At 39.4% G+C, this 18,074-nt stretch overlaps 1 protein-coding gene across 1 annotated transcript in view; it reads left to right on the top strand.

The window, feature by feature from the left end:
- Positions 1-17,273, top strand: part of SPTLC2 (serine palmitoyltransferase long chain base subunit 2) — a 79,005-nt gene extending 61,732 nt beyond the window's left edge. Inside the window, exons 10-12 of the mRNA XM_062636159.1 lie at positions 10,032-10,167; positions 12,129-12,258; positions 16,563-17,273. Of these exons, the coding sequence (XP_062492143.1) occupies positions 10,032-10,167; positions 12,129-12,258; positions 16,563-16,682 (386 nt within the window). The 3' untranslated portion in view covers positions 16,683-17,273. The remainder of the gene's footprint in view (positions 1-10,031; positions 10,168-12,128; positions 12,259-16,562) is intronic.
- The last annotated feature ends 801 nt before the right edge of the window (positions 17,274-18,074 follow it).

The raw sequence follows: 18,074 nt of genomic DNA, 5'->3' as shown, positions 1-18,074 counted from the left end.
GTGGATGCCCCATCCCTGGAAATATTCAAGGTCAGGCTCAACTGATCTAGTTGAATATGTCCCTGCTCATTGCAGGGGGGTTGGACTAGATGACCTTTAGAGATCCCTTCCAACTTAAACTGTTCTGTGATTATACACTCAATGGAAGTGCTTTTAAGACCTCTTTAAGTCAGTATATTTTAAATGGTAGTTCTTCAACAGATCATATCTTTCCAGTCATATCTTTTCATGGTGAGAGCTGCTTCTTTTTATGATGAAGTTCATGGTGTCAGCAGGCTGCCTTGGAGCTCTCTAAATGCAGCTGATAGTTGCAAACAAAATCAGAAAGTTCAAATATAGAAATACTCTTCTGGGCTTTGGAATATGCCAAAGGCTTCAATCTCACCAATATGTATAAACCGAATGAGTACACAGAACATGCACCCAGCTGTTTTTTTGGCATGCCTGTAGACTCTACTGGAACTGTTTAGCTTGATAGCAAATGCAAGCAGAGAAACTTGGTTATTAGCATAGATTTTGTTTCTTACAGACCTTTCAATGCCAAGAACATCATCCATCATTTCTCTTTTCTCCTTTTTCCACTCCTGAATCTCATGGCTTCATTTCTGTTTCTGAATCTCCATTGCCGGTTTCTGAATCTAATTCAACTGTTTTCCTCTCTCCTTTAAAGCATGGAGCGTTTTTACCGTTGCCTCTGCAGTGGCTCCATACTCCGTACCCATGTAATCCAGACAAATCCCCTGCATGCAGTCTTGTTAAAAAGCCGTGGGCATGGGGTTAACTCAGAATGGTCATGAGCCAAGCCTTTCACTGCTTCCCCTAAAATAAATCGTTGCTAATGCTGCTGCCATATGGCCAACAAACATGAGCTCTCAGCAGTCTTTTGATTTCCTCGCTTATGCTTTCAAGTGTGCTGGCTCTTCAACCAGGCTTCTCCTCCCATGTTATTTGTAGTTTATCTCCCAAGCGGTGAACTCAAGAAGCAAGTGTCAGAAGAATAAATAACTTGTCTCAGTTGGCCTGTTAGCGGTTCCTTTAGCGTCTCCTGGATAACTAAGCACGGCTCTACGGTAATGCGGTATAGGCTTTTTTTGGAGGGAGTGCATCCTGACCGCAGGTCAGTGCCGTGCAGAGGACGACTGCGGGCTCCCTCTGTACAGCAGTGGCCTCTAGTGGAAGATGCTCAGTCCCTCTGGTGACCCCAGACTCAAGACATAAAAAAGACTTTTCCTGTAATGATTCTTGCCATTTCCAAGCTTGTTTTTAAACCTCGATCCCCCCAACAACACTGTGGGAAAAAAGCAATGGGGCTCTTCTCTCTTCTGACTGGTTTGCTAATACCAGAGTTTGAGCTATTAAACAGTAATACAATAGCACTGAGTTAAAGAATTATTCTGATTACTTTTTTAGGTTTCTCACTGTTTTGGCAGGTTCTCTTGGCATTTGCTTGTGTGAGCTGGTGTTTCATAATGTAAAACTGGGGGAATATCATATTCTGACCTATACATTTTAAAATGTCTCTGTGCAATCTCAGGTTACATTGTATAATTGTATATAATACTATTCTGAAGACCTGTGATGAAAATCACCAGATGGCATCTGAAGGGAAGGATGTGAAATTCTTATTGCAAATATTGGCAACGGTGCAGCACTCACATGTGCAAACTTAGAGGAAGCAGATTGGTACATGTGGAGCCACTTTGTTCCTGGAACTTAAACAATGAGATAGAAAAAGTATTCTGAAAGATAAGAAATCTGTATGTAATGTATAATAAAATTTTTCTTATTAGCCTTTAGTTTGATCTTTCAGGAAAAACTGGTGAAAACTTTGCTTTAAACCTCCCTCTTGTTTTTGAGGTGGTGTAAATAGCTTTTTGAGGCTGAAAGAATAGGTTGCCATAGGAAGTAACCTTTCCATTATTGAGTAGGTGAGTGTTGTCTTTGACAGGATTTTGCAGTGAATTGGTCTTGATTCCCCCTTCTGCCTTGGGATGTGAGTTCATGTTATGAGTCTTCTTGACAGATGATGTTAGAAGCCTCTTAAAGTCAGTTCTGGCAGATACTACCATCCAAGATCCTTAAACATCCTTTACAGCATATTTAACATCATCATGATCTTCCTGTCTCTTAGTGCAACTTCTCCTTAGAAGGTGAAAGTGTTGGTATTTAATCAATGTTAAACTGGGGTTTTGTTTAGTCTCCCAGTTTAAAAGTTTAGTTTAAAAGATCCCTCTACTTTCTCTAGTTTTCAGTTTACGTACTATAGCCCTTAGACAGATACTACTTTGTTTCAAATCTCAGCCTTGCTTCCAGTCAGATATTTTTGTTGTGCTTATCCTTTCTGCTGCTTGGCAAATCTAAAAACACTTCTTTTCTTTTTGTGCAAATGTTGTGCACTCTTGTGCTTTTCAGGAGAAACCTTAAATAAAAGGGGAATTTTTTTGTATCTTACATGAAAAATATGTTCATGACAGTAAGAGTAGTAGTGCTTTTATGCCTTCCCAAAAAAGGAGTTGGCTGTTGTGTGGTCTTAATGATGAGGTATTTACAAGTACACTGTCCAGAAAACAACTTGACTGATTATGTTAACATTGCAAAAGATTTCCATAAACCCTTGGGAGGCAACTTAGCTTCTGAAAGCTTAGTGGAGAATCTGTTAAATCAGCAGAAGAATATTGAATTCCTGGTTGAGATTTGAAAAATGCTTGTTTCCAAAACAGAGTATGCTGAATTATGTCTTCCACTGAAACAGCCAACCAAAAGAAAGAAATGGAGGAATAATAAACAGAATGGAAGTACAAGCCTTGCAAAAACAAGGGGGGTTTAATGTGGAAAAATTTACAAGCTTTGAATATATTATAGCATCACCCCGACATGAAGAAACAAACTTCTAGAGAATGGTACATGTAACCAAGTTTTCATCACCAGTTTACTTTGATTTAAATACTTCAAAATGTTGGAAATTACAGGCTTTTTGAAGTAGAAATGATCACTTTTATATTCTTCTGTTTGACCCACTGATAGCAAGGTATATGGAGATAAGGCTCTACCTGTACTAATGAAACAGTGCTATATCTACACTGTCATTGATGATGGTGCTCTCAGGAAAGCAACCATGAAATGTAGTTTGCTCCGTACCTTCTTCATGTAGGACTTTTTTAGCCACCTTGTTTTGTCTGGGGAGCAGGAGATGATGGCATCACTTTGTTCTCCGTGCCTTCATAATGGATTGTGATTTCTTTGTCTTTATTTCTTCCCCCACCTCCCCCCTCCACTCCCGCCTCTGATTTTCAGTGATGGTTGGCTTTTAATTATGTACATGTCTGGTAAAAGTCTTAGCAAGCTTGTATGGTCAAGGATTTCTATTTCATGTAATTTGGGAACCATTGTGGATGCTACAGAACAAGCTCTTTTTATTCCACACAAGAATATGGAGGTTCAGTGTTATTTAGGTAACTATCAATAGTCAGTAAATATTACTGCTCAGGTTATAAAATGCCCCTCACCATTGTTTCCTGAAAAAGTAGGTTGAGATCTGCTGTTTTGGTGTCCTTTCACACATATGCATGCCATGTATACATGAACACAGCTGTCATAATCTGTGCAAGCACTCAGTTGACCAAGTGCCTTCTTTTAGTTACCTTAATATGTATTTTTATTTTTTTTCTTCTAAGAAAGACCAAAAAATTAACTTCTTTTGTCTTGGGAAATCATTGTACAAGGGAGGTAAGAGGTTTGTTAGGTTCCCTTGACTGTTGTCAGAAGAGGATGAGAAACCTGTCCACGTAAGCAGTTGTACAAAATGGGTAGCCCTCTTAGCATGACGTCAGCAGGAGTACTTTGCTAACATCAGGAAAACTGTGGTATTTGACAAGGTAGACTTATTGCCAAATAAATGCCTTCCTTGACTGAAATAAGCTATACTAAGCGAAATTACTCTGCTACAGATTAAGGATGGCACATTTGTCAGTAGGTGATTTAATGCTTCTCACCTGCAGAACTGTGCTGGCGAGTTTGTGAGATGGGACAAGCTTGAAAAACAACGTGGAACAAATTCCATTAGAGACTGAGAGTAACTTTTGTGCAAAGAATTCATGGAGTGTTTTAATCTCAAAGATGCCTTATGGTTATTAATATTAACTTGCCCTAGTCTTCTTGCAGTGATTTAAAACATCTTTAATATTCTTCAGCCAGTCTTCTTAACAAAACCTGGTTCTTGTTAGATACATACTGGGTCTTATCAGATGCAGTGTGCTGCTATCAGAGTGCATCTTCACAAGTTCTCACAGAATTCTTACAAATCTCTGCTAGTAAGTGAAACTGGAACATTTTCAATGGAACAACAGAGGGTGTTCCATTATGTTACAACGTAAGCTGTTATTGAGAGACTGAGTAATTGTGAAAATAAGTATGTATCACAAGTGGAATGATTCTGCATGTACTGGATAGCAGTCAATTCATATCAAGAGTTTTATTCTAATATTTTCATTTAATCGTTAAAACTAAGGACGTTAGCCTTCAACTGGTATATAAAATGTGTGAAACTGCTTTTTGGCCTCATTGTCCATGTTGAAAACCAAAAAAATAGGTTAAGACAAGACTGGAAAGTTAAAAATCCAATGTGAACAGCTGCAGGATTAGTTAATGAAAGAATATATAGTAACTTCCTCATAGCTATCTAATGTAAACTGATATTTGTTGACCAACAAGAGCTCTATTGCAGCTTGTGCATACAGTTAACAGTTTCACTGCTTGAAGCCATTCTTAAAGATGTGTCCTGTTACGTTGCTTCGAAGTCTTTATAAAAATCAAAATGTAAACATATAGCTTCCTTTGTATTGCATCAAGTACTTTATTTTAGGTGCAGGTGATCGTGATCCCTAGTGGGACAAGCAGATAAAATCTTGCTTGTGTTTTCTTGGCCATCTGAAGTTGATTTGCCCCTCTGGAGTTCAGTGTCAGTCAGTAGTCTGTTTGTGTACAATGCAACATGCCTTTTATATCTCAAGAAGCCTTGCTGATGAAGTGTTGCATTGTTTAGAAAGACAGATTTGTGATTGCTCTCCAATTACTGCCTAGAGATCACAAGGGGGAGGGAAAACAAATACATCCTGGTTGAACTAAATTTTCTTTGGAGTCCGATGCCATCTATGATAGCTTATTCATCAGCCTTTAATAGATGACAGAAACACTATAAATATTAGATCTTTGTGGCAGAGTAATTTCCACAGATTCTAGGGCTTCTTTGTTCTTTGTAGATGGCTTTTTAATGCGGAATAGAGAGCTTACACAGATCTCAGTTCTAAGAAGTGTCTGGTTTTCTTTTTTTTTTTTTTTTTTAATTGCTGGGCAGTTGCTGTTTATTTATTAAACTGCCTTCTTGCCAATAAGCATTGTCTGATAATCTTTGCAGTATTTGGAGTGTTAGTTTAAGCATGAACTTCTGTGATGTAAAGAGCAATGAGGCTCAATACAGGTGAGTTTCTCTGTTTATGTGCCTATTTGATACAGGAGTTTAGATGTGGTGTGGTGGACAGTCTCCAATTTACCATGCAGATAACTATAATCAGTATCAATTTCTGCTTTGGGAAGAAATTTGCTGAAATGTTCCTAGATAATGTTTTCAATATAACTTCTGTCTTTCTAAGCAATGTGACCTCTAAAGCAGAGGCCTTTGCAAGTGATGAAGTATCATTGCTTTAACCTCTGTGAATCTGTCCTGGCAGAGATACTAATTTACTTTCCACTAGGGTTGTGGGGAATATGCATCTCATGTGTGTTTAGATTCACAATGGAGTGCTTTCTCTAGGGTGTTGGAATATTGGGGTGCCATTTTTTCAGGGAGATGCTAGCTGCATTTTTTTAAAGAGTGTTGCTTGTCTTACATACTGTATAACTTGATATGCCATATGGTAAAATGTAATAAGAGAAACCCTCTCCCCCAGCGCAAATCTGCAGCTTGTTTAGAAGTGGGCAAAAGTTTGCTGTTCATATTGGAAGTAAACTGCAAGTATTGGAGGAATGGTAAAAATACAGTTGGTCAGCTCTTACTGTATTGCTTCAGCTGGTTGTACAGAACCTTTCTGCTGCAGAAACTCTGAAGCCTGACTTTTCTGCTAAGTCTAGACTTGAGTTGCTTAGGGTTTATAAATGCAAAAGCATATATCTGGCATTCTTGGCCATGTACAGTACAGATCACCATGAGGTTATGGGCAGTGCCTTAGAACCAAAGTTTGAGAGTGGCCCCGAGTGACTTCAGCAAAGCTGCTGCTGATCTGTGAGTTCACACTTGGTTATTTGCACCTGAGGTAGATGGGCTGCAACTCTGTATCATGTACACTTTAGGTGTACAGTAAAAAAATGTTGGCATGAAGATGAGCAGTGCCAATTTCAAGTGACTGCCTGTTATCTTGGACTAGTATGAGGCTCTGTCAAGTAAAAGCATGTACCTCTTCTCAGACTGTCAGCTATAAATATTCATCCCATCTTAGCTATCCAGGCAGAGGCAATGGTTGCATTTGTTTTCTCTGTTCTTTTTTCTTTGCTGCATTTGCACAGCTACAGCTCTGAGCTGAGAGTGGTTAAAGGAGAATGTTTCTCCCCATTAGGTAGCCTATATATTTTGATAGAATGGCAGCATATTCTTTCGGGAATACATGCGTGCTTTAGACTGAATGATGCAAGGCTTCTACAGGCACAGAAGTGTTTTTCTAAATGGCAAGAGCAGTCTTGTTACAACTGCAGTAGACCTGTGAAAGGGTATAAAAGCAAAGGAAAAGTTATTAGTTAATCCTCTAATTCCAGTGTAGGTCTGTCAGTAGCTGGTTTAAGCCATTTACAGAACTCATAAGGGACTTCAGATCAATTGCTCTGATAAGGGAGTCTAGTTTTGCAGCTTTTTGAAGAGCTCTGTTCCAGTAATCCTCCTTTTCTTCCCCCTTCCCTTCCTGAAGGTCATCATATTCCAGTTTCCTAGATGAAAGGATGTTACCAGAATCGTTGCACAACTCCTGTGCGAGAACAGTTGGCAGGGTGGTGTCTGAGCCAGCCTTTTTTTGCGTGGTCTTAAAAATGCAGCTGTATACTGCCAAGAAAGCCAGCTGCTGGAGGATTGCTGCAGTCCTGGCAGTCTTTCTAGGTCTGCACTTGAACAGATGTGGACAAGGCTCTGAGCTTCGGAAGATGTTTGAGTTTGGAAGGGATTTTGAGGTTCTGTTTGAATGCTCAAGCACTGGTTTGGGTACAAGTGGGATTAGCAGTGCTACCTAGTCCCTGCTGTCTGCAGGCACTGCTTGGTTTGTCTTTGTGGTCCCAGAAAACATATTAAAACTCTAATAGCAGTTAACAGCCTGCTGCACCCATGTGTACCAGGGGCTGAAGCAGCAAATATTATGAGCTGAATATTGTTGCATAATATTGCAAACCCTATTCAGTTAACATGTGGCATCACTCTTCAAGTGCAAGATTTCACAGTGGGATAGGAGACTAAATATATTGAAGCGCAGAGAAGATGCAGGGAGTAAAGGAAGTGGAGGACAAGGAACCTGCACCTGGTTCCTGCTTGATTGCTGGTGCTTTGCTCCATCATGACTACAGATCTCTTCAGATGGTAATGACACATGGTGGATAGTGAGAAGACACCACTGAATGTTTTCAAGTTCTTGTTAATGTTGTTGTAGCCATGGTGGCAAGTTTCAAGAGAGGTAATAATTTCATTAAATTGACTAATGGCTCTGGAACAAATTACAAGCTGACAGGCTTTTGAGACCAAATCTATTAGTAGCTGTACTAGGCAATTACGTCTCTGTAGAGGATGGAAAGACTTGCACATGAAACTTGTTTACATCTCAAAGCATTCTTCAGTCTATAAGGACAAATCTAGAATCATAAACTCTTTTTATGGGAAAGAGTTTAAGGAAGACTGTGAAGTGGTTGCCAACTACAAATTAAAGTTACTCTTTAATCTTTAGCCCGGAAGGCTCGCAACAACTTGGAAAAGGGTGTGAATCTGTAGAGAGGAAAACTATAGAAGTGCTGAAGTTCCTTCTGCTTGAAGCACTGTAAACTCCATACATTATGGGAGCATGGAGAGAATGCATGTATGGGAGAAGATGTATTATGTATTCCTGGCTGTGTAGAGGGGCTGATCACACCACTTGTATCCAGCTGTGTATTTACTTTACTACACTTGCAGTAGTGAAATCTCATGTGTGTTTAGATGGGATTGTATGTCACTGACTTGAAATGTTGTCAGAAGTTGTGCATTTCTGTATAGGAGATAGGCAGGTGTGGCTTTCTCAGAAGGTATCATTCTAGCTTTTTTTTTGTGCATGTAGACTGCTCTGAACACTTGTGTTTTTATTGATTGTCTCAATGTTAAAAATGCAAGTAATGGCTTTTGGGCCACTATCTGTAGTATCTTGCCTATTTCTTTCTATTTTATTGCAATTTAAAAAAAAAAAACACTTCACTTTGCAGTCTGGGGTATTTAAAATAACCAAATAATTGGTCTGAAAACATCAGAGAAAGCTGGGTCTCCACTGGAGCATCTGATGTGATGTGAGCCAATTAAAAAATAAGTTTCATAAGCACAAGATGCCTTTGTGTTTTCCTGAAATCTGACTGCTTTTTGGGAAAGAGGAATTAAGCTTCTGAAGAAACTCTAGGGGAGAAAAGATTAAGAAATAACACTTCTAATGGAGGAGATGTCTTAAATGGCAATGACTGCTGCTAAAAAATACCAGCTTCTACCCACTAATGATAGGCCAAGTTTTGCAAACTTAACAGGTTTCATCCTTTTTCTCATGCTTTGCCTTTGATGGGATTTTGCCTTTGGTTGCATGGTTGTGGGTGGAATGTCTGATACTCTTGGCTACAAAAACTGTATAGGTTCTTAAAATTACATTTGTTCTGGCTTGGAGCAGAGCTATGTGGGTGTTGGATGTTTCTTTGAGAGCTGGCATGCCTTTTGGTTAATCACCTTATGTTATCTACAACTTTAAAGGAAGACTATTAATATCCAGCAGTCATCTTCACTTTGTGGCATAGATCTGCACTGCTGTAGATTTAATGCTTCGGTATATGAATCGCCCATCTGGTGAAAACAGTGCTTGGATAATCACTTATCCAAAAATACACTCTGTGGACCAGAGACAAGTAATTATAAATATTACTTATTATAGTCTCATCAATGGCATATTACTTAATCTGTTAAGCACAGTAGAGTATTAGTTGATCAGAAATGCATTACAATCTGCTTAGGTGAGATGATGCAGATCTTTTTCTGGGTGATACAGATATGTAATACATTGTGCTAGGCTAGAACTTAATTAACTGATAAATAGGTTGTCCTATGCATATCTGGCTAGCTGCAGTGTTTAAATTATACTAGCTGTCTAATGTCCTTTGTACTAGTTTTGACAAATGTCAGAATTGACTGAATGCATGATGGATTGGCCGCTGCCACTTACCACAAAGTGAGCTGGATTATCAGAAGTAATCGGTTTAATTTAAACCCAGCTCATTTTAACTGAAGAAGGGTAGGGAGCAGCCATGTAATCAGTTCAGCAAGTAGACCTAAGGAGGAAATTAGTAATTTCCATTAATACAGAGAAGCAGGATAAAACATGGTGAACAGCCCTAGCTGATTCAGTAGGCTTCCATTCATTATTAAAAGCATAAGAAACTCTTCTTCAAGGTGCAGTTACCAGTGAATTTTGAGCAAATTTTGAATCTTGTTTAAAAGCATGTACCTGCTTTTTTTTTAATCTTGATTAAAAACCTGATATGAAAAAAATAGGGAGCACTTGGACTTGATGGTTGTGCCTGTCCTAGTCCATCCACCTACTGCCTTGTCAGGAATTGAGTGAGTGATCTTGATTACATAAGATAAAAGAAACTGCAAATTCTACTTTGCAGTTAATTTAACCCTTGTGTAAGCACAAGTGGTACATCATAGTTTGTACTTCAGCTAGAAGTCTTGTGTTGCAGTTATGCGTGTGGCTTAGGTCCTATTTTAATTTCTTTTCTAGGAAAAGCACGTGTCCAGCAGCTAGCGGAGAACACGAGATATTTCAGGAGACGACTTAAAGAGATGGGTTTTATCATCTATGGAAATGAAGATTCCCCAGTTGTGCCTCTGATGCTCTACATGCCAGCAAAAATTGGGTAGGTTTAACAGGGAAACTTCTCACCTGTCTTCTCTAAAGCTAGGATGGTACAAGAATATTAAGACCGAGTCTTAGGAAACATGGAAACTTCCTGCAAGTGATCTTGGGAAAATTGAGGCTTGTAGCTTGTGGCAGCAAGAAAGCACTTCAGGGGAGCTGTTTTACCACTACATGCCATGTTTTTAAAGTTGGATTTGGGTTTTTTGGGGTTGTTTTGGGGGTTGTTTTGTTTTTTCCATGTTATTTCTATGCAAAGTGCATATATGAGGTAAAGAAAAGCTGAAATAGAATTAAAATTAACATTAAGTCACTAGAAGAATCTTTTTACCAGCTCCTGAATCAGAAGCCGTCAACATTTCCACAGGTGAACTCTGAAATTTAAAAAAGGAAAAAGCAGGGGGTGGGATATGATGGGACACAGCAACCTATATTTGATGAATCCCAAGTCTTTTAATAAGTCTGGATTTAACAGCTCAGGTACTGTTACTGTAAATACTAATCGAACTGTAAGCTTCATAAATGCTTATGGACATGTGGGTTGCTGTGTGCATAATTACAGCTAAAATTCTGCAAGCAGGATATAATGTATACATTAAAATTTTTTGCAACATAAACAAAGCCTGATTTCAAGGATAACTTGGCTTTGGTAGCTGCTTTTCAGCGTCTGTGTATAATGCAGTGCTCAACCAACACTTCTGAATTTGGAAAGCATGGCTTCATTTTAAGCCCTAAGAAACATCTGTAGTATTCTAGCTCAGGCTTCAGTCTGGCTAAGTACTGTGGTTCTGTGAGGAAACAAATGTCTTGTAGCATTCTGCGTGAAGCTAGAACAGTCTTCCTCCACCCTTCTCAGTATAACCAAATTTAAAAGGCCTTTAACCTTTATAGGTGCTGTAGAATCTGCAGTGTGTGCCATCCAGCACACAGAGGCATACTGTTTCGGTTGCCCAGCTGCTCTACCAACCAGTACAATCTTTTCCCTGGAAATATTCATGGAAATGTTTATTAGCTTAGCAGTTGGGCCAGTAACTTAAAAATGAAAAGGAAATGGAGCTCTGATGTAGATCCTAAGGGCCAGCTCTCATCAGATCTACTTCATCCTTTCTTTGTCTCTTGTGGTCTGCTTTTAAAATAGTTTGAAAGTACTAAATGGATACAAAATTAAGTGTATCACTGTGCACGTATTTATGAGGAAAATAGTTGCAGCAGAAGTAAAAGGCAGAAATATTATAAACCTAGTAAAAGGACGTTATTTTTACACATCCTTTTAAGCCTCAAGTTCATTGCTGCTGCATCTGAAGACAAGGTCAGTTCAAAAAGAACTGTTTCCTACGGCCTGTAGACACACCCACAATTGCACTGCCATTACAGAAAGGATCTAGATCTTTGTGCCTCTCATCACATAAGTCAAAGCCACTGATTTCTCTGTAAGAACTTGGTGTCCGATTAGGTTATCTCAATTTACTGTGGCAATTCAGTGGTTCCCCTGGTAGTCACTTAAAAAGTGGTGCATTCTGTGACACTGTAATGTACTTTAATTGAATTAAATTGGTGAAAACAAACCAACTTGAAATTGCAGACACTGTAGGGGATTGCAGCAAGTGGGATTCCTTGTATAGTCTATCTTCCAAGCCAAAATCCCTCTTTCCTATTGGAAAGATTTCCAATCTTAGGTTACAAATCCGAAAGACCAGCCCCTGCCCCCTCTAATCTTTTAGCTTTGTTAGAATTTAATACAATGAAACCTTTTGAGGAGGACCACCTTAGGAATAAATTAAAAAATGGCCTTCGTGAATAGGCATTCTGCCTTTAGAAGAAAGCACTGCAAGCTCCAAATTGTGGCCTTGCAGGCTTGCTTCAACAAAGACCTGTATGGTTAAATATACGGAGACCTTCATGCTGCTGCTGCATTGCCACCACTGGTATCATTCTGATGATCTTTCTTGTTCTCTCTGGCAGTGCGTTTGGGCGTGAGATGCTGAAGCGGAACATCGGTGTTGTGGTTGTGGGCTTCCCTGCCACCCCCATCATCGAGTCCAGAGCCAGATTCTGTTTGTCTGCAGCTCATACCAAAGAGATGCTTGACAGAGTAAGTGTCTCATCTTGTTTTTCTTTTGCTCATGCCTTCTACAAACAGATACAGCAACTATTTTTTTTTTTTTAGACTGGTTCAGTGTTTGGTACACAAACTATTAAATCTAATGTTTAAAGCCTTGTAGTAGAGCTCAGAACCTAAGCTAGGTTGAGTCATGACTTTGGACTTCAGGAGAGTAAACTGTCCTGTTCAGAGGCTTGCTTGAAAGAATCCCATAGGATATGGTCCCGAAGAGAGGTGGTGTCCAGGACAGCTAGTTGGTTCTCCCACGCCCAAAGAATGATGCATTCTGACTTACAGGAGAATAGTTGTGGTGGGAAACCTGCACAGATGAACAAACCAACAAATATATAAAACATAAATAGGTGCAAGGTGGCCCAGGAGGAATAGAGATAGTTATGAGCACGCAGGGATGGGGACAGGAAATCCGAAACCTACCTGGAGGCTGTCAAAGGACATGAAATGCAGCAGGCAGGCCTTTTATAGGGTTATTAGCAGCATGAGGAAGAGTAGAGAAAATGTGGGGCTGTTGCTGAATGGCATACGTGACAAATGACATGCAAGAGGCCAGGGTACTCAATGCCTCTGTTGCTTCAGTCTTTACTGATGAGACTTGCCTTCAGGAATCCTGGGCCCACAAGGTCAGTGGAAAAACATGGAACAATGAAGACTTACCCTTGGTGTAAAGGAGGGTCAAATAAGGGAACAAACTGAACACTGACAAGTCCATGGGACCTGATAGGATACACCCACAAGTGTTGAGGGAGCTGGCTGTCACTGCAAGGATGCTCTTGATTACAATCTTTGGAAGGTCCTGGTGAATGGAGATTGGAAGAAAGCAAATGACAACACTAACTTCAAAGAAGGGCAAGAAGTGTGATATAAGGAACAACAGGTTGAGAAGCCTCACCTTGGTCTTTTGGAAAATGGAGAAAAAAAAATCCTTTAAACTATTTTTAAACACTTTGTAGATAAGAAGTTGATTTGGAGTAGTCATCAATGAAGGGGAAATCATGCCCAGTGTCCAGATATGATAAGATGGTAACACTTCAGTACATGAACAGCAAATGGGGCATACAAACATGTTTACTAATGTAAAAAAATAAAATTAAACTTTTCATATTTCACTGCCACAAAATGTTCAAATCAAGGGCTGAAAATAGCTTTTTTTAAATTTCAGTTTTGTCAGGAAAAATAGGCAATGGTGAGTGCAGTTTGGTAATCTATATTTAGTGTCAGTATGTATCAGTTAAGTAATCTGCCATATATCTGCAGCGCTGCGTTTGCTTCCGAGTTCTTTCTGCCTTCTAGAGACCCAAGTTCCTTCCCTGCTACTCCTCCTGTCATTATCCCAGTTCAGTGTTTCTGTTCCAAATGAAAATTCTGAAGCAGTATCTCTAGAGAAGGTTCCCTTCTTCTCTTCCTTTCTCTCAGTACAAAATGAACAGTGTCACAGGCTTGGCGCAGAACATGGTAATAGAACTGGTTGCATTGACACAAATGAGGGAGCAGTAACTTCTGGCCAGATGGATGTGGAGGGGATGAATGGGGAGGAGGTAGGAAAAGAAAGAAACCTGAAGCCTCTGAAATCATATTGCTGCGAACTGAGCTACAATTGAAACTGTGCGCATTCGGTGTGCTGGCACTACCTGAGCATTCATGCAGTCTTGCTGTTGGTTAGATTCTTGGTCTGCTCTCAGAGTTATTAGCTGGAGTCTTTACCATAACCAGCTGCTTCTGCAGGGTCTATGTAAGTACTATTCTTGCTCTTTTCCAAAAACAACCTGTAACTTTTATTATTCTGCTTTAAAAAAGCTTTTTTCCTGTCAATTCTCTTACCAGTCTTTCTGCTTTCCAGAAAATATTTCAGGTTTTATGCTTTTAATGAAAACTTATTTCTAGAGTATCTCTCTAGGTGCTAAATGCTCTAAATGGAGGAAATGGTTTTTTAATACATTAGGGCTTGTCTGCCTAAGAAAAGTAATCCAGGACAAAATGAGATGTGAATTTTGAAGCGAATGAAAAAATCCTGATTTAGCTCAGCATGTGGAGGCTTTATTCAAAGTTGGTGTAATCCACTTCAATGTTCAAAACAGCTGCATGCTCTGAACCCAGAACATTGGCAAGAGGAGTTAATAAGGAGCAAATCTTTGCGGCAGTGATTTTTGTGTTGTGTTTTCTTGTGATGCAGTGAAAGGGAATTGATTTCAGGCAGTTAATCATTAAGAATGCCTTTGGATCTGATCCCTCTGCTGAACTGTGGCAATAATATCCAGGAAGAAAAGGAACTGAAAGGAATAGACTTTGAGAGAGCTGGTAGAGAGCTTCTTCAAGTCAGTGACACAGAGGAGAACTTGGTAGACCATCTGTGCATGCATGGATGTTAACTAGGACTCTTACAGCATTTTATTTTTTTTCTAAGCAAAATTTATCTGGGTTTGGAGCCCAAGGAAGAGAAGCTTGTCTTGTAAATGCTGATATTTGTAATGCTTCCTTGTTCATATTAAGTAAACCCACATGATGAGGAACAGTTCTCTGTTACAATTTTAACAGGTTTATGTAAATAAAACTTCCTTGCCTGGAAATATTTGGCTCAGGATCAGAGTGAAGTCCCTCATAACCTGCATCCCTGTGGGCTGGTGCTTTCTTTTCAGTGATGAAAAATATATTACACTCTTGTGAAGTCAGAGTTCACCAATGCCATTTCCTTTGTAGTCTTTGCTGGTCACATGGTCCTTTTTGTTTTAAATTAATAAAATCCTAAATCTGCATTCAAGAGTAACAGTTAACAGACTCTTTCAACAGAAATTCAACCTTAAATTGTTTCCATATGGGATCTTTACTTAAAGCTCTGGTAAACTGTGCCCACGCTTTTGTTTTGGTTTTTACCGAGGTCCAACTTCTGGGTTTGTCGTTCCCCCAGATTTTAGAGTGGAGAGGATTTTGCTGCCAGATACAACAAGCATGAGGGGCCATTGTTTAAAGAAACAAAAACTTGAACTATCCATCCAGGAAGAAAAAGTATGTAGGAATATTAACACTCGTCTGCCAACTATTCTCGGGAGACAGGCATTAGACCCGGAACATGTTAAAATGGGGTCATTAATGTTGAAGTTAGTGGCGTTCTGAAGAAATGCTGAATGTAACTATCTGAATAAATTTATAATTCAAGGGAGTGCAGAATGCCAGGTTTTGAGTTCAGAAATCACATTGGACTTGGAAGTCATCTTCTGAGCTAATTTCTTTGTCACTTGCCTACATAATTGGTATCACATACTGTTGTAGAGTTGTCTGCAGCAACTAATTTGTTTTGTACTTTGCTCCAGGAGTGCTCTGTAGAGAAATGAATTGAAATTTAGGGCTTGGCTTTTAATAAACCCTATTGCAAATGAGTGTCTTATCAAAGAGATTGCAACATAAAAAAAGAATGATTAACTGAGCCGGGACTTTCCTCATCTCTATGCTAGCAGATGTTTGATCTCTGGTAAACTTCATAACATTTGCATTCAGGTCAAAATGGTGAAAGGTTTTGTTAGCTCACTAACAGTGTCCTGAGCCATCAGTTGACTGAGTGTTGCCTTTGTGGCAACCTCAGTCATTGGGACTTGGTTTGTAAGGAGAACATACTTGTGATCCTATCCAGGATAATTTTTTTCATTCCTTGAATTGCCTGGCAAAAACATCCCATGCAGTGTTGTTTGCAGTGTGTCTCTATTTGTACGTGGACAATACAAATTAATCAAATGTAGATATAACAAATGAAACAGTAGAACTTGTTAGTGCAGTATTGCAGTTTGCCTTTTGCTATCTTGCTGTTTAAAAAATACAGTCAGTCAGAGATATATACTACTAACACACGTTTTCATACTGAATTATACATGAAGAGGAGTCGAACCTACACATACATATTTTTTTTCTGCTTCAGCTGTATTACTTCCAGGAAGGGAGGTTGTTCTTGTTTTTTTCTGTCTATGAATAGTCATGGTTTGGGGGGGGAGATGACTGCAAATTTGAGTTAGTATTGCTGGATATTATGATCCTGCCTTGGAAGTGGAGTAGTTTGGTAGGTGCAGAGTCACTCTCAGTTAAGTTATCAGTGCTATTCGCTTGGTCTTGAGACTTCTGAATGCTAAAATCAAAACCAAGTCCTAGGCACCTCTGAAGCTACAGACTTCTAGCATAGTGAAGTCTTGCTTACGTAAAATGGCTGTCCAGTAATCTGCAGGCATGCAAAAAGGAAGATATGCTGATAACTTGCATCTGTCTCCTCTGCTGATCTACTGTGGTCTTTTTCTCAGGCTTTAAAAGAAATTGATGAAGTTGGGGACCTTTTGCAACTGAAATATTCCCGTCACCGTTTGGTACCTCTCTTGGACCGACCGTTTGATGAGACAACATATGAAGAAACAGAAGACTGAACTCCCTCCATGTGCCTTGGTGGGAGGGACACACCCTGTGGGACACTCCATGGCACGCAGGACACAGCATCCATGTACAACACATTTAGGACTGCTTAGCATAAAAGACATTTCCTCACAATACTGAAGTGGCCACGTGAGCTCTAAATGGCATTTTGTAAATAGGGAGAGGAGAAAAAAGGCTTTGATTCCTGTGTCTTCAGGGTCTGGCCCTAGAGGTGCTCGGCCTCAATTTTTTGTGTTGCTTTTTTTATTTGTCTCAATGAATTCACAGCAACCTGAGCTGACTGTGGCTCATCAGCTCAGACTTTGTATGCCCCATTAGCTTTGCAAATGCTGGCTGAGATGTTGTGAGCATGTGTGACGCTGGCATGGCAGCATTTCCAGTGTCACTGCTAGGTGCCTGACCTTCCCAGTAAGGAGTAAGCTGACCTGTCTGTTCTTGGAGTCTTCCTAAAGAAACTCTGAATTGCTAACTTTGACATATTTAACAAGATGGATAATCAACCAAAGTTGCTTTTTCTTTTGCAGTTACTTGTGTTTAAAACATAAATTTAGCCTTTTTTAAATAAATGTATTGTTGACATGTCACTGACAGGACCATTGTTCCCAAACATTATTTAGTTTTGTAAGCCACAGACAGAAGGACTTCTGGGACTCTAGCTTCTTTTCCTTCCCAGTATGGATGCCAGATTGTCTCCTGGTTTTGACACTAATTGTCCTCTTGATATGGGGTAAGTGATGGAAAGGGGATTTTTGTTTTGTTTGGGTTTTTGTTTTTAAATGGGCTGTGTTTTGTCTTCCAACATACTACTGTTTAAAAAAAAAAAAAGGTAGTTCTAATGTATGTTGCTTTCTCATCTTCAGGTTAATTTTTCTTGCTTTAGAATTATCATACAATCATGAACAAGTCACTGCTAAGTTCTAGAAGGGTGCTCTTGGAATTAAGTAAAACATGGCAAGACTTGTGCTTCTTAAGACCAGCACCCCTCAGATGCAGGCCTATAAAATGGATGATTATTAGGAGAGCCACTTCATGCAGATCTGTGAAACACTAATTGCTACCCTTTTTCTAATTCACCATTTCTTGTCATATACGAGGTGTTCTTCATTGATCTTGTTGCTGAAGGCTTTTATGCAAAGAATTTAGACAGCTTGGAACTTATAATGCATTACATTTTGGCTAGGCCACAAGTTTTGGCAGCTTTTTGTCTGTGTAGGCCTTCCCTGAAGAGAGAATGTCCTCACGACTGCATGTAGTTTGACATCTTTTGCGTTTCTGTTAACTGCGAGATCAAATTAATCTTTGCTGAGCTGGTTGCTGTTTGGAATCTTTTATTTGCAAGTTCCACAATGTCTTACTGTGAGTTTAAAATAGACACCTTTACTCTA

Source organism: Pezoporus occidentalis, unplaced genomic scaffold (genome assembly GCF_034315485.1).
Source record: "Pezoporus occidentalis ecotype Australia unplaced genomic scaffold, CSIRO_AGI_Poc_V1 ctg47, whole genome shotgun sequence".
NCBI lineage: Eukaryota > Metazoa > Chordata > Aves > Psittaciformes > Psittacidae > Pezoporus > Pezoporus occidentalis.
Note: the sequence above shows the minus strand (reverse complement) of the source record. Positions and strands in the feature narration are given on the sequence as shown.